Genomic DNA, 16,798 nt, shown 5'->3' with positions numbered 1-16,798 from the left:
GGAAGAATCCACTGTAAATTAATCGTAAAATGCTCCATCAAGTCTAAATAAAATAGCTTATATTACTCTCATTTCGTTTAATCCAAAGAGTTTATGCAACATTTCATTGCATTATTTGCAATATCACCTAGCTAGAATGAAGTATTTTCTTTCTGATTTTCAAAACGGAAATTACTTTCCTGTAAGCACTGATTTTTCCACAATATGGATTTTAGTCGATTCATTTAATTTTTCTTGATCATATTTTCAATAAAAGTGTATATGCTTGTGCACTGGGGCGGATTTAGGGGTGGAAGGTGTACCTGAACCCCCTTCGCCGAAAAATTACACGGTATATATAAGGCAAAATCTGTTTTTTACCTCTATATATTAAGTTTTGAACGCCCTTGACACAACCCAAAAGTGTAGCTTAGTGGTCAAGCGGGTTCAAAATCTTTGAAAGCTTATTGGTTCAATTCTCACTAGCTACAATTTGTGTTTTTTGAACTCCCTTTGCAGGAGATCCTGCACTGCTTGTTCATGGTACTTGCTTGATCTGTTTTCAGTATTATTATACTGAGGTAAGACAATAAGCTTTATATTCAGATGAGGCCTACCGTTTTAAGCCTCTGCAGCTTTTGCCAAGCAGGGGTGGAGGAAAGATTGAAAACAGAGGTTCAAAAAATGCTAAATGTCAAGCTTGAAGTCAAAGCCATATACCTGTATGTATTTAGGATGTTACGCAACATGTCCCCTCTTTTATGTATTTATTTTTTTTGGAAATTAATATACAATGTAGGAATGTCAATCCCCCGCCACCACAAGGCGGCTTTACAAAAAAAAAACTCATAACTTAAAACATTTCTGAACGCCCTTGTTTATGTTAATGGGATTCAACAATCGATATAATTTACATAAAAAAGGTTCACTTATGCCGCACAGTGTTATTTTCAGGCAAAGGAGATCTAATTAATCATCTTTGGACCCAGTGCTGCTCGGTGTTCAAGTAGCGTGATGCCATATAACGTGCCGTACAAAATTTGCAAGAGTTACATACAATCACTCTGTTTCAACAAACTTCTTATTGAAAATATTACTATAAATTTAGTTATAAACTGGTCTAAAACTCATTCATGAGCTTGAGATTTGAAAGGCTTGTATGCCTTGAGATCCTGAGAAAGACCCTGTATGGATCCAGCTGCTGCAACAAGTGACACAATTAAGCAACCCCAGCTTAGTATTTGCAGCCATATCCAAGTGAATGAATACTTTGGAATTTTCCTCTGAGCAATGTGCATTTCTATAGGCAAGTAGACAGTTAATGGATAAAAAGAAGCTGCCCCAATTAAGCCCAAGAAGTGATTGAAGAATGGAAATATCATGGCAATTACTGCTGTTACTATAACATATGCTGTCCTCCACAACAACCTGAAAAAGTTTACATAGTAAACATGACCAGAAAATGGAATGTTTATGGCATGTTGAGAAGTGATGAATTTGTTGTCTGGCCATCGTTCACTACAACGACCCTCCACAAAGCCATATATTGGTTGGCAGAAAACCTGAGAAAGACAATGTATATTTGAGCGATGAGTTTAACATTTATACATTGTGTAAAAGAAAAGTTTTCACTCGTAGGTGACGTAAAAGATAATAATAGGTAAATGTTTATAATAAGTGTAGTTCTGTACAGTGATAGTGAATTTAGTAATTAAACATAAAAATCAATATGATACCTAAATAATAATAATAATAATAATAATAATAATAATAATAATAATAATAATAATAAGTGAAATTGTTGCAAGTCATTGAGTAATCATTGATAACAGGGCTCAAACGTAATGCATCATGTAACTCTTAATATCAAGTTTAATATGATAAGAAAATAGTGAAAGAAATTGATATATAACTAATTAACTTGCCGTGATAATGTAATATTCTCTATATTTTATATAACTTGAATTCTAAACAGGTTTTGTTTCTTGAAAAATAAAACAGACAACTTGCTAAAACAACTTAAGTTACACATAGAGTGTTAAATTAAGTCTTTACACTTCCTAAATATATAGTAAAATCATATCATTATAGTGGACAATAGTACATCAATGTCTTCGAAATTGTGTTATAGATGAAATATTATGTCACAGTAGACAAATTATATATCTACTAGTACTAGAATGAAATGAGTCTTAATAGCACGGAATGAATATATATGATTTATATAGTTGACTCTAACTTTTACCTGGTAAGCTCCAACCAGGTGGACGGCGATGCAAACGTTAGCGAAGTCAATTAGCCAAAAGGGTTCATAGAAACCAAATCCAGTGAGGAAATTTCCAGGAGCATCGTTTCCAAAGGCTGCATAGCCAATGGTACCACATAGTACATAGAATAAGGTTGTGGTAAACACTCCGACAAGTGATGCTCTTTTCATAACCTTGTTCTCTGCAGGTGGTGATCTCAATGTATCCTGCAAATTGCCAAGTTGGTTAAGCAATTATTTCTCAGATATAATATATTGCACAATCATATCCCAGAAAAGACCCCAATTTCGTAAAATCTCTGTGACAGTTTAAAATTTTCATCCATATATAGGTTTTTCCCCTTCAAAGGTCGTTACAGTTGTGATGGCTGTTAGATCTAGACCCCTACCAGTGCATAAATATCACAGCGAAACATTAAATGGAGAAAATAACTTAATATAATATGTTGAATTACACTAAAAAAAAATCGATGCATGAATGCTTTTGTGTTCATGCAATTTCAAAGAAGATTGTAAAAGAAATTCATTATGTTGTTGATATATATCTTAATTTCTAAATAAAAAGGATAAAATTAAAATTAAAAAGTAAAGCAAATATATTAATTAATGAGTGAGAAAATTATCATAATTTATGAACTTATTGGTATAAAATAACCTCAATCAAATAACCAAAAAATCTTATAATTAATCCTTGCTTGTAAATCACACAGTTTTTCCATGAATACTTCCGTGATATAGCCATTCCCCATTCATGTGGGGGATTGTTGAGGTTTTAATTTTTTAAGATGTAATATTCTTAAAATGAGGGTGAATGGGAAATGGAGGAAAAATGAAATTTTGAGTAAAATTTTAAGTTTCCCCTCTTAACAATGAGACATTGTCCCATATTGGAAGTGGAAGACATTTTTGGTGTGTATATATATAATTGCTCTTCTTGTAGCTCTTAAAGAGTTAAGAAGAAAGCAAGCCTCGCGCCGTCGTCGTCGTCGCTCGCTCGGCTCGGCTTCGGCTACGGCCACCAAATTTATTTGTTAATAGTAAATATTAACGTAAGATTATCCGTATTTGTAAACGGATATTTTCCAATCCGTGTATTGATAATTTGGCAGCCGGATAATGGTCTTCCCACCATGAAGTGCTTGCTCCACAAATATGAAGTGCTTGCTCCACAAATATGTAATGCTTGATCCACCATGAAGGGTGGACGTTTGGTCTTGCACTCCTTCTTGGCTGCTATATATATATGAGCAGCAAATGTTGAAGAAAGATACTCAACTCAACATACAATTCGCTCAACAAATTGGCTATACATTGCACTCCTTCCTCTCAGAACTTCCATACGTTTTTCTGAGTATATACTCCTTCGTTCTGCATTGTTTTTTAACTTCAAACAAAGCAACTGTAAGTGTGATTTGCTACCGAACTTTGTGTTCGCCGAAACACTGGGGTTTGAAGTACCGCTACACCAGTGTGTTATTCGTTCTATCCTGGGAGGAAATAATCCATTACCTTGGGTACTAGGAGGGGATTAAATTCCTTAAGGAAACACTGTGAATTCAGTGGGCTCGAATTTATTATTATTGTTTCATTACGTTAACTTATATTTTGCAGAATTAATATTTACAAATACAGCAATATTGACCGGGAATAAAAATCTTAAGGAATTTAATATTTATTTCTGTACTTGTGTTATTCTTATTATTCTGCAAACTAAAACCTTTGTGGTTTGTGTACTCCCGTTTTGGAGAGTTAAGCCTTCGTAGCGTTTTGTTGGATATTAAAATCTACGTGATTTTTACTCCAGTTTGAAAACGTGTATTAAACGTTTGTTTGTGTCAAACAAAGCAACTAAAAGATGATGACTGAAAACGAAAACCAAGCTGTTCCGATGGCGACTGCCAACGCAACGACAAGCCGAACACCGGCGTTGGCACCGGCAGAAAAACCCGGAAAATTTTCCGGGATTGATTTCAAACGCTGGCAGCAGAAGATGTTCTTCTACTTAACTACGTTATGTCTACAGAAGTTCATCAAGGAAGATGTTCCTGATCTGCCGGATAAAACTCCAGATAATGAACGCTTTCTCGTGATTGAAGCGTGGAAGCATTCTGATTTTTTATGTAAGAATTATATTCTTAGCGGACTGGATGATAATCTGTATAATGTATACAGTAGCATGGAGACATCCAAAGAATTGTGGAATGCGCTTGAAAAGAAATATAAGACTGAAGATGTCGGGATGAAGAAATTCGTTGCCGCAAAATTTCTGGACTACAAAATGATAGATAGCAAGTCTGTTATTACTCAAGTCCAGGAATTGCAAGTGATTATTCATGATCTACTTGTTGAAGGTCTTGTAATCAACGAAGCATTCCAAGTAGCAGCAATGATTGAGAAGTTACCTCCGTTGTGGAAGGACTTCAAAAATTATTTGAAACACAAACGAAAGGAAATGTCCCTTGAAGATCTCATTGTTCGGTTGAGAATCGAAGAGGACAATAAAGCTGCTGAAAGGAGAGGCCGTGGAAATTCAACAATAATGGAAGCAAATATTGTTGAAGCTAACAAAAAGAGGAAGAAGGCTTCTGGTCCGAAATACAACCCAAGCAAGAAGCGGTTCAGTGGAAACTGCTACAACTGTGGGAAAATCGGACACAAATCTACGGAGTGTCGTACTCCGAAGAAAGACAAGAAAAGGGGTCAAGCAAACATGGTAGTAAACCATGATGATGTTGATAACTTGTGTGCCATGCTCTCTGAATGTAACTTGGTGGGAAATCCTAAACTGTGGTGGTTTGATTCAGGAGCCACTCGCCATGTTTGTGCAGTTAGAGAGGCTTTTGCTACCTATGCTCTTGCTGAACCCGGAGAGACAGTTTATATGGGAAATGCTTCAACAGCAAAAGTTGAAGGATATGGGAAGGTATTTCTAAAAATGACTTCTGGCAAGGTCATGACTTTGAACAATGTCCTTCATGTTCCCGAAATGAGAAAGAATTTAGTCTCTACTGGACTTCTTGTTAAGCACGGTTTTAAGTGCATTTTTGTATCCAACAAGGTTGTAATTAGTAAGAATGAAATATTTGTGGGAAAAGGTTACCTCACCGAGGGCCTTTTCAATCTAAATGTAATGGTTGTTGAAAATAATAATAATATTTCAGCTTCTTCTTACTTACTTGAGTCAAATGATTTATGGCATGTACGTTTGGGTCATGTCAATTATAAAACCTTGCGGAAAATGATTAACTTGGAAGTACTGCCCAAGTTTGAATGCGAAAAATCAAAATGTCAAATATGTGTGGAATCTAAGTATGTTAAACATCCTTATAAGTCAGTTGAAAGGAATTCAAATCCTTTAGACTTAATTCACACAGATATTTGTGACATGAAGTCAATACCATCTCGCGGTGGAAAGAAGTATTTCATAACTTTTATTGACGATGGTACTCGATATTGCTATGTTTACTTACTGAATAGTAAAGATGAAGCAATAGACGCATTCAGGCAATACAAAAATGAAGTTGAAACGCAACTTAACAAGAAAGTAAAAATGATAAGAAGTGATAGGGGTGGTGAATATGAATCTCCTTTTGAAGAAATATGTTTAGAATATGGAATTATTCATCAAACAACAGCCCCTTACACGCCCCAATCTAATGGGATTGCGGAAAGAAAGAATCGCACATTAAAGGAGATGATGAATGCGTTGTTGATAAGTTCTGGTTTGCCACAGAACTTGTGGGGGAAGCCATTCTTACGGCTAATCGAATATTAAATCGAGTGCCCCATAGCAAAACACAATCCATTCTTTATGAACAATGGAAAGGAAGGAAGCCCAACTTGAATTATTTTAAAGTGTGGGGGTGTTTGGCAAAAGTGCAAGTTCCTAAACCCAAAAGGGTAAAGATAGGACCGAAAACCGTTGATTGTGTTTTCATAGGATATGCGACAAATAGTAAAGCATATCGATTTCTGGTTCATAAATCAGAAAATCCCGACATTCATAATAATACGGTTATAGAATCAGATAATGCTGAGTTTTTTGAAAATATATATCCGTATAAAAAGGAATGTGAGTCGTTTGGTGAAGGATCTAAACGACCTCGGGAAGAAACAAAAGAAAGTACATGTAATCAGGAGAATCCAAGACGTAGTAAACGTCAAAGAACGTCTACTTCATTTGAACCAGATTTTGTGACTTTCTTATTGGAGAATGAGCCTCAAACATTTAAAGAAGCTATGACTTCTTCGGAATCATTGTTTTGGAAAGAGGCAGTCAATAGTGAAATAGAATCCATATTGAACAACCATACATAGGAATTGGTTGATCTTCCTCCTGGAAATAAACCTTTGGGTTCTAAATAGATTTTTAAGAGAAAAATCAAAGATGATGGCACTATTGATAAATTCAAGGCAAGGCTCGTAGTCAAAGGGTATAGACAACGAGAAGGTCTAGACTACTTTGATACATACTCTCCAGTTACAAGAATTACGTCCATACGGATGTTAGTAGCATTAGCTGCAGTGTATGGTCTTGAAATTCATCAAATGGATGTTAAGGCGGCCTTCTTAAATGGAGAGTTGGAGGAAGAAATTTACATGGAACAACCTGAAGGGTTTGTGGTTCCAGGTAAAGAAAAGAAGGTATGTAGACTTGTTAAGTCTCTTTACGGACTAAAACAAGCACCCAAACAATGGCATGCGAAATTTGACCAAACAATGTTGTCAAATGGTTTTAAGATAAATGAATGTGATAAATGCGTGTACATTAAACATGTTCCAAATAACATAGTCATTGTTTGCCTATATGTGGATGATATGTTGATAATGAGTAATGACATTGCCAACATAAATGCTACTAAGCGTATGCTCAATAGCAAGTTTGATATGAAAGACTTGGGAGTTGCTGATTTAATTCTGGGAATTAAGATCAATAAGACTCCTCAAGGTCTGGCATTGTCACAATCTCATTATATTAAGACAGTACTTGAAAAATTCAAGCACTTGGGCTTTAAAGTTGCAAAGACTCCAATTGACGTGAATCTTGCATTAGCAAAGAACAAAGGCCAAAGCATATCACAATTGGATTATGCTCGTGTATTGGGATGCTTAATGTATATCATGAATTGTACACGACCAGACATAGCTTGTGCTATAAGTAAACTGAGTCGATATACGAGCAATCCAGGCCAATCTCATTGGATGGCAATGAAACGAGTTTTGGGATATTTAGAACATACCCAGAACTTTGAATTGCACTACAGTAATTTCCCTGCGGTGATTGAGGGATACTGTGATGCAAATTGGATCACCGGTTCAACTGATTCTAAGTCCACGAGTGGATATGTATTCACTATTGGTGGAGGAGCGGTATCTTGGAAGTCGTCCAAACAAACATGTATTGCCCGCTCTACAATGGAGGCTGAATTCATAGCCTTAGATAAAGCCGGTGAAGAAGCTGAATGGCTCCGGAATTTCTTGGAAGACATTCCATTTTGGCCCAAACCGTTGGCACCAATATGCATACATTGTGATAGTCAAGCGGCAATTGGAAGGGCTGGGAGCGTCATGTATAACGGTAAATCTCGTCATATACGACGAAGACATAAAACCGTTAGGCAATTACTCTCTAGAGGAATTATCACAATTGACTATGTAAAGTCAAGTGATAATGTGTCGGATCCACTTACAAAAGGCCTAACTAGAGAGGTAGTTGAGAAATCATCAAGGGGAATGGGGCTATGGCCGAGAACAAGTCATTGTGGCGGTAACTCTACCTAGAAGACTGGAGATCCCAAGATCTAGGTTCAAAGAGATCAAACAAAGTCATTAATGACGGTTCAACATTGTCAAATAAAATTTTAGTCCATTCTCGTGATGAGACAATGTTCGGTACCAAGGATAAAGCATTAAGGCTTTTTAATGATTTCTAAATTTGATACGGGGTATATCAAATAGTGTATCTACAGGATGGCACGTTTAGGAATCACCTATTTAAGTGTGAAGTGTGAGCCGCTTCAAGGAGAACTTTGTAAGGCCAGTTCTCTACGCACTTATGAAACCAGGCGGTGTTCATGGCTGAAACGAACACAACAATGAGAACCAAAGACGGTTAAGGGTTGATTGTGTGACTTATGGTTGTCTAGGTATACACCAAAGATCGACGGTTCAAAGATATCAAATCTACCGATTGACCGAGTATATCCGACATAAGTTTACTACGGAAAGTTCAAAGGGAAACCTACTTATCCAGATGCAATTAATCCTTGCTTGTAAATCACACAGTTTTTCATGCATACTTCCGTGATATAGCCATTCCCCATTCATGTGGGGGATTGTTGAGGTTTTATTTTTAAGATGTAATATTCTTAAAATGAGGATGAATGAGAAATGGAGGGAAAATGAAATTTTGAATAAAATTTTAAGTTTTCCCCTCTTAACAATGAGACATTGTCCCATATTGGAAGTGGAAGACATTTTTGGTGGGTATATATATAATTGCTCTTCTTGTAGCTCTTAAAGAGTTAAGAAGAAAGCAAGCCTCGCGCCGTCGTCGTCGTCGCTCGCTCGGCTCGGCTTCGGCTACGGCTACGGCTTCGGCTTCGGCTTCGGCTTCGGATTCGGATTCGGATTCGGATTCGGATTCGGATTTGGATTTGGTCAAATGATCGATTGATTGATTAATTTTTTGGACCAAATTTATTTGTTAATAGTAAATATTAACGTAAGATTATCCGTATTTGTAAACGGATATTTTCCAATCCGTGTATTGATAATTTGGCAGCCGGATAATGGTCTTCCCACCATGAAGTGCTTGCTCCACAAATATGAAGTGCTTGCTCCACAAATATGTAATGCTTGATCCACCATGAAGGGTGGACGTTTGGTCTTGCACTCCTTCTTGGCTGCTATATATATATGAGCAGCAAATGTTGAAGAAATACTCAACTCAACATACAATTCGCTCAACAAATTGGCTATACATTGCACTCCTTCCTCTCAGAACTTCCATACGTTTTTCTGAGTATATACTCCTTCGTTCTGCATTGTTTTTTAACTTCAAACAAAGCAACTGTAAGTGTGATTTGCTACCGAACTTTGTGTTCGCCGAAACACTGGGGTTTGAAGTACCGCTACACCAGTGTGTTATTCGTTCTATCCTGGGAGGAAATAATCCATTACCTTGGGTACTAGGAGGGGATTAAATTCCTTAAGGAAACACTGTGAATTCAGTGGGCTCGAATTTATTATTATTGTTTCATTACGTTAACTTATATTTTGCAGAATTAATATTTACAAATACAGCAATATTGACCGGGAATAACAAAAAATTCATTATAATTTATACTTTTCTTATACTACCAATATATGTGTACATATACAGTAGGGGAAGTGGCGTTTAGTCATTTATCAAATCGCCAAAAGATTTGGTTTTAGGATATAACGCCAAACGAGTTCGTGCCGTACAAAAACGTTTTTGTGGTTTATTATTGTTGTTATTATCATGAAAGTAGACAGACTGCAACTGCTGAAATCAATTTGACCCGTTGAATTTACATCTTATCATTAAAAGTTAAAGACGTGGGCCATGTAGTAATTAAAATCTGACACCTGGTGATATATTGACAACATATGAAATGATATGGTTGTTAAGAAGAAGAGTTGGCTTTCACTTCTTTCCCCAAAAAAAGTTTTGAACTTTCTGTTCAAAATCGTGGTCCTAAAGAATAATATACATAGGGCGGAGCTCCAATATCAGTTACAGATTCAGATGAATCCTGTTTTTGTATTTAAAAATTATTAAATATCTAACTTGGAGCTTCATAACTAAAAAGTTATAAATTTAAGGATAAGTTCTTAAACTTATAAACGGAGGCGGAGCTAGTTCTTTTTTTAAGGGTTCGGCAAAACTTTAATAATTTTTGTTCAAATTTTATATTTATATAAAATTTATTAAATATATATATAAATTATTAATTTAGAAGTCAATAACTTAAAAAAATTAAAATTCCAAACTCATAAACTTTAAATCTTGACTCTAGGTCTCCTTATAAATTTTAAATTTTGACTAAGCCCCTAAATACTCTCACCACATGTTGCATGGCAACGAGAAACCTATGGGGAAAAAAAAGAAAAGAACAAACACGTTCTCTATCCGGAGATGGACAACAAGCTTAGATATTCTCGGGTTCTTATCAACTTAGTGCAGCACATGGATTTACGTACTCGGTGGCGCAGGCAGTATTTTGGCGAAAGGGGTTCAAAAAGAAAAAAAGTTAAAAAAATTATAATTAGTAGAAATTGAACATATTATCTTACAAAGGTTTTGAACCCCTTAACCACTAAGGTACACTTTTGGGCTGTATCAAGGGAATTCAAAACTTAATATATAGAAGTAAAAACCAGATTGTCCTATATATACAGTGTAATTTTTCGGCGGAAGGGATCCCTAAATCCGCCTTATCAACTATTTTTAACGAAGTATAAGTTATATACATAGAAAATGTGAAAATTCTTTATATTAATTACTAGTGTAAGTTAACATGCGGTAAAATATTATCATTTTTATAAAGTTATAACATAATGCTTATCAATATCATAAAGTTACTTATAATTATTTTACAAATGACCGTAAATATTCTTTAAAACTTAGGGGTCGTTTGGTAGTCGGTTAGATAGGAATTATTCATGTATTAAAATTAGGATAACTTTATACATTATTTGGTTAAAAAGAAGGGGAAAAAAATAATCTCCACATAGAAGCTAGCATAAGTTATACAATATTTGGTTGTTTTTTCCGCTTTTCCACATAAAATGTAGCATTGCTAATACAATGTTTGGTTCATGTTTTTCTTTTCCGCATAACTAATACATGTATAAGTTATGAGGGAATCTATGTATTATTTATGCATGGTAGAAGGTGGAATAACTTATACATGTATTAGTAATACTTGTATTAAAACACAAAATGATAAGAATACCCTTTATTCAAACTTGTATTTTTTTGTTTAAAAATATATATTTAAACTATACTAACAATTTTAATAAAATAAAGTAAGCTAATAATAAATAACACTCACATTACATTTATATTACTAATCCTTATATAACTACCGTATAACTAATCCCCGCATAACAAATTCTTGCATAACTCAACCTTGCATAACTAAATACATGCATAACTAATCCATGCATTACTTATTCCTGCATAACTAATACATATATAACTAATACCATGCATAACTCTAACCGGCAACCAAACGTCCCCTTGTTGCATATAGAACCTAATTGAACTCTTTTCTCAACATATACTCGTGTGATAAAATTGGCCGACATGTGGCTGAATATTGTCTGAAAGCTACAGTATATTCAGATATACCACAGGCTACACTTACCAAAAAGTTCTGAATAACAGCATCACAAAAATACGCTACTTCTCCGACACTGAATCAACTTATAATGATCATTTTTGAAATTTCACACATACTTGACACATCATTGATCGCGATTATACATATACAAAAAAAAAGGAATAAAAGAAAAAAAATTACCAGTTCGATCGTTCGATGCAGAGAAGATGACAGAGAAGATGAAGAAGGAGAAAGATTAACTGGAAGAAGGAATTAGTTCTTGCCTGTATTTCAATGAGAATGGTGGCAAAAGCATAAGCAAAGGCAATATCTCCAATGGATTGGAAGCTTCTCCAAAGTTTCTCTGAACCTGACACGTCCACCCCTACTTGTACCCCTGTTAGGCTTGTCTTTACATGGTGCCCTGCACCTACAAAGTTTTTTAAAAATAAATTGCAGATAATTAGTACTGTTTTCACGGACCACAATAATAATACAAAATTAATCACTCTCTATAGTTGTCTTTACTTTACAGTCTTTATTTTATAACAGTCACTTACTTTTAACATATAAAGCAGGTTAATTACTAGTAGTATTTTTTATTAAATTATCAACGAATGTTATAAATAGATTTACTAATATTTACTTAATAAGTAATCTAATTATATAAATATTTATTCAGGGGTCTTCTCCAACCGAGGGTCTATCAGAAACGGTCTCTCTGCCCTTTCAGGATAGGGGTAACGCTACATAATCTTATCCTCTTCAAACCCCACTTGTGAAAAATTACTGAGCTTGTTGTTGTAGTTGTAGAAATATTTATTCAGAGCTCGTTTGGTACGAGGGATATATAATGGATAATTAATCCCAGGAGATAAGTTTATCACACGTTTGGTTGGGATAAATCATGATATAATTAATTTCGGGATTATAATATTTTTTTATTTCCTATGGAAGAATATGATAATTAATCCCGAGATAGCTAATTATGAGATAACTTGTTTCCCGACCAAACAAACACGTATACATGTGAGAGTAGTACCTGCAACTTTGGCAATGGAAAGTCCAAGACCAATAAGAGAGTAAGCAAAAGACATAACTGCAGCAAGAATGGATAGCCATGAAAGCTTATGGAAGTTTGGTATTTGGCTAAGAACTATTTGTATAGCTGCAAAGATAATCATATAAGGGTAATTTGATACTGAGCAGCTGGCTTGGTGCCCCTTTTTGTGGAAACAATTTGACCTTACTACTGCCCTGAATCACCCAAAAATTCAAAATATGAAGAACGAATTAATTAGTACTATAGTAGTAATTATTGCCATAAATGCTAAATAAACTACTAAAGTCATTATAACAAAAAGATTTGAAATATTTTCTTTTAAAAAAAGACTTAATTAAACTTACACCATACTGATAGATGCAGTAATTGTGTATCCAATGGTAATTCCTACGAGGTTACCATACTGGGCTATTCCACACAGTTGCACCTTAATACCTCCTGTTAAAAACACAAAGAGAAGACAAAATTCCTTTAGTACTTCAAGTTTTTGCATAAATAATTAATTCTGTCCATATTTCAATGTATTATACTTTTGTTAAAAATGAAACCCCCGCCCCACAAAAAAAAAAAAACTTGGCCAAAAAACTTAGCTACAATTTACCAAGTACATTACAGAGCTTCTTTCTTGGTTCTTTAAAATGTTACAAAATGCCTTCTAAGCTTTCGATTCAAATTTTTATATACATACAGATGCTTGCATCAAGTACACTGCCTACATCACTGTCTCTTAGAGTACGACCTCGCGTAAACGCGAGATGTCGGGCTACACTTATACAATATAAAATAAATAAAAATAGAGTTAGATATGTATTTTTGAACTAACACTCAACTCAGAACCCCCACAACCACAAGTCATAGATTTCGCTGTCACTTTATGTAACTTAAATTGTAAATAATTTATTACCTAAGTGAGAGCGGACAACCTCCATGTAACTGTAGTTTCTCTTGCCGGAGACAGGGCCAGGAGAGCGATAACAATCGGCGAGAAGTGTTGAAGTGAAGTAAGTAATGAAAGAGAAGACAAAGAGAATAACAGGACCAGCCACCCACCCTAACTGAGCCATTGCCCATGCTAAAGATAGCACCCCTGACCCTATCACAGCAGTTATTATATGTGCACTCGCTGTTAGCACCGTACCTTCAAAGTTAAAACGATACAGAGAAGATTAGTACAATGATATTCGATCAAGAATGACAAGCAGAAATCGAGAAATGGTTCAACATTTTAGAATACCAGTTCTTTTCTCGCGCCCATCATCGTCAATGTTTTTATGAACTTCTCCACTTTCTAGTACTCCTCCTTGTGCTGAATGTTCTACGTACATATTGGTGTTCTTCTGAAATTCTGACGATGCCATATATATATATATATATATATATATGCGGTTTTGTAAGAGTGTAATACTTTGAAATCTTTTGAGTTAGGAAATAGAGAATGGTTAAGAAGTAAGGAAGATGGAGAGTATAAAAAGAAGGGAAAAGGGGGAACAAATGAGAACAATAAGTGAATTATCAGTTAAAAATGATTAAATTATGGGTCTCTTGCTCTATCTAAATTTAAAAAAAAATCATTCTTTTTAGAACGAACCAAATAAAAAATAGATTCAGAAGCGGGGAGTTTGAAATTTGGGTGGTATTATAATGGTTTTAGGTCAAGAGTGATGGCATTGATTTTTCAAACTCGAATAATCTTTATAAAATAAAAGGACGGTGATCTGGTGGAAAATTTTATTCCTTTACCCCTCAAAAATCAAATTGGGTTTTATTTTTGTGTACTGTATATAACTTTTTTACCCGTCAAACTATCGATTTTCAATAACGGTAATCTTGTTTGGCGACATCAAAAAATCAACTAAATAATACTGTAATAAGTTAAAATACACTATGGTGTAATAATTTTTTACGTCGACAACTCGACATCGTGTATATCCATATAACATAATAAGATAAATCAAAACCAAGATGACCCCCACAATTTGCTATTGCATTTGGTCCTAACCAATGAAAATGCAACGAGTGTGTTAGTCAGTCGTTGAATAGCAATTTGCCGAACAATGAAATCTGGAGAGAGCTAATTAGCTGATCACTCTCTTCAGTCGTTCTCATACTTTTGAGTCAGTTTGTTCTTTGATAAAGATTATGTTGTTTCCTTTTTCAATTTCTCATTGCCAAAAGATGAGTTACGTGACCTTATGATAATTCCCTAGTCGACAACACCACCTTCCATCTCACTGTTTCAATTCTAGTTGAACAAATATTCCTCTCTTGTACCAAATATTCTTCCCATTTCTTTTCTCTTAGTTAACCCAAAGGAATTGAAATACCCCTTTCATTTGTTCTTTTTTTGGTCTTAATGATGATATTAGACGATAATCAGGTCTATTATGCACACAAGAACTTCAACGGATACATGCATCCAAAGGCGGATCTAGTATTCGGCGGTAGCGGACACCCTTAATTTATCATTTCTCATAAAGATTAGTATAGAACCTATACTAATATCTGACTATTTTTTGAAGATATTTGCAAGTATATATAAAATTTTTGTCGAAGTTTCCGGTAACCCCTCAACCCATAGTGTGCCTCCGCCTTTGCATGCATACTACTTTAAGTTCTATGTGCAGGTTGTGTAAAATTATTTACGCAATCAAGTTACTCGTAAGATAATTGCAGATAAATTTATATGATAAACATTAATTGATAACACGATAAATATTATAACTGATACACTATCATACGTTAAAATTAAATAGTATAAAAAATCTTTTAATTGTTAGTGTATATAATTAACTTAAATCTTTTCTAAAATACATGTGATTCAGAGATACTATGTAAATATTTTACACCATCAACAAATGTACTAGAGTATTTACCTTATTTTTCAATTTGCAATTCATACTTAATGATGTTTTATACGTCAATACCACACAAGAAGGGGGTGATTTATATGGTGTCCAATTTTTCGCATGCACAGATTATAAAAGGACCTGGTTCTTCTATATGTTCCAACTACTACTGTTGTGGAATAATAAGTACAGAAAATAAAGAACACAACTATTTTACGTGAAAAACACCTGGCTCAAAAGGTGAAAAAATCACGGCCTACTTCCCAGTAGTATTTTTCCAAACTCTCCACTAAATCACTGAGCTAAAAACTACATTTACTAAACACTTTTGTAAACCTAGGATTAACTCTAATCCCGTTGTGGCAACCAGCCTCTAACTGCTATGACAACTTCAAGTTAACTCTAACTTGAATACTCTGAGTACCTGTTACAATTGCCTCTAGATAAAACTGAAAGGTACAATATGAAAACACCTACTATAATTGAACTAGAATAAAAGACAAACACTTGGAGCTGGTTTTTCTATCTGGTTCATGTAGCTTCAGGTTCACACACTTGAATCACACACGAACTGCTTGCAAAGTGCCTTGCTATTTTGCTCTCAATTCACGTTTAACTTATGCTTTTATGCGTCGCCCGTAGAATAAGAACTTCCTGCGATTTATAGAGTTAGTAGAGTAGAAAGCAACTGGAGTTCTAATACTACTCTTCCTTGGTGGAAGAGTTCTAGTTAATCTCAACTCCTAACTCCTTCCTTATCTTGGATAATATTCTCGTTGAGTAATGAGTCCTTCTCCTTATCAATTATGCAATCTGTTCGATCAAGAGATATCTATCATTATGGCAGATTTTGTTTATCTCCTGCATATGCATCTCACGTGCTTTGAATATGCCCGTGTCTATGCCTACCAGTGATGGACCTGGTTAATCCCTGAGTTCCTTTGTCAATCTTCAAAACTATCCTTTACTTGGGCCAACAAATTCCCCTTTTTTGATGATGACAAACTCTGTGCTTCCATAATCTTAGGCCCTATTTCAACTTAGCTCAACATCAACACAATGTTAGAAATATTTTCCCTTTTTATCACTTATCATCAAGGATCAGGTTCATTAGGTTATAAACATCACTGTTCAAAGCACAACCTTTTCCCCCCTTTTGGCATCATCGAAAAGTTGCATAAAAATGTGAGATAATTAGATTTTAAAACTTACTCATGGCCACTGGGGCTACTTCAAATGAAATCATGGATTAATCATCATAGATCAAGCTAAGAATTTTAACCATCAAAGAAAT

The 16,798-nt window shown here is 34.8% G+C and overlaps 1 protein-coding gene across 1 annotated transcript; it reads right to left on the bottom strand.

Annotated features, from left to right (window-relative positions):
- Positions 1-974: 974 nt before the first annotated feature.
- Positions 975-14,147, bottom strand: LOC107764904 (amino acid permease 6-like). Its single transcript, XM_075231048.1, has 7 exons — positions 13,893-14,147; positions 13,563-13,796; positions 13,003-13,096; positions 12,638-12,852; positions 11,880-12,025; positions 2,225-2,452; positions 975-1,541 (listed from the first exon to the last, which is right to left on the bottom strand). The coding sequence occupies exons 1-7, from the start codon at positions 14,014-14,016 to the stop codon at positions 1,107-1,109; spliced, it is 1,476 nt and encodes a 491-aa protein (XP_075087149.1). The 5' UTR covers positions 14,017-14,147; the 3' UTR covers positions 975-1,106.
- Between the last annotated feature and the right edge of the window lie 2,651 nt (positions 14,148-16,798).

Source organism: Nicotiana tabacum, chromosome 15 (genome assembly GCF_000715075.1).
Source record: "Nicotiana tabacum cultivar K326 chromosome 15, ASM71507v2, whole genome shotgun sequence".
Taxonomy (NCBI): Eukaryota; Viridiplantae; Streptophyta; class Magnoliopsida; order Solanales; family Solanaceae; genus Nicotiana; species Nicotiana tabacum.
The sequence above is the reverse complement of the archived record's forward strand: the minus strand, read 5'-3'. Positions and strand labels throughout refer to the sequence as shown.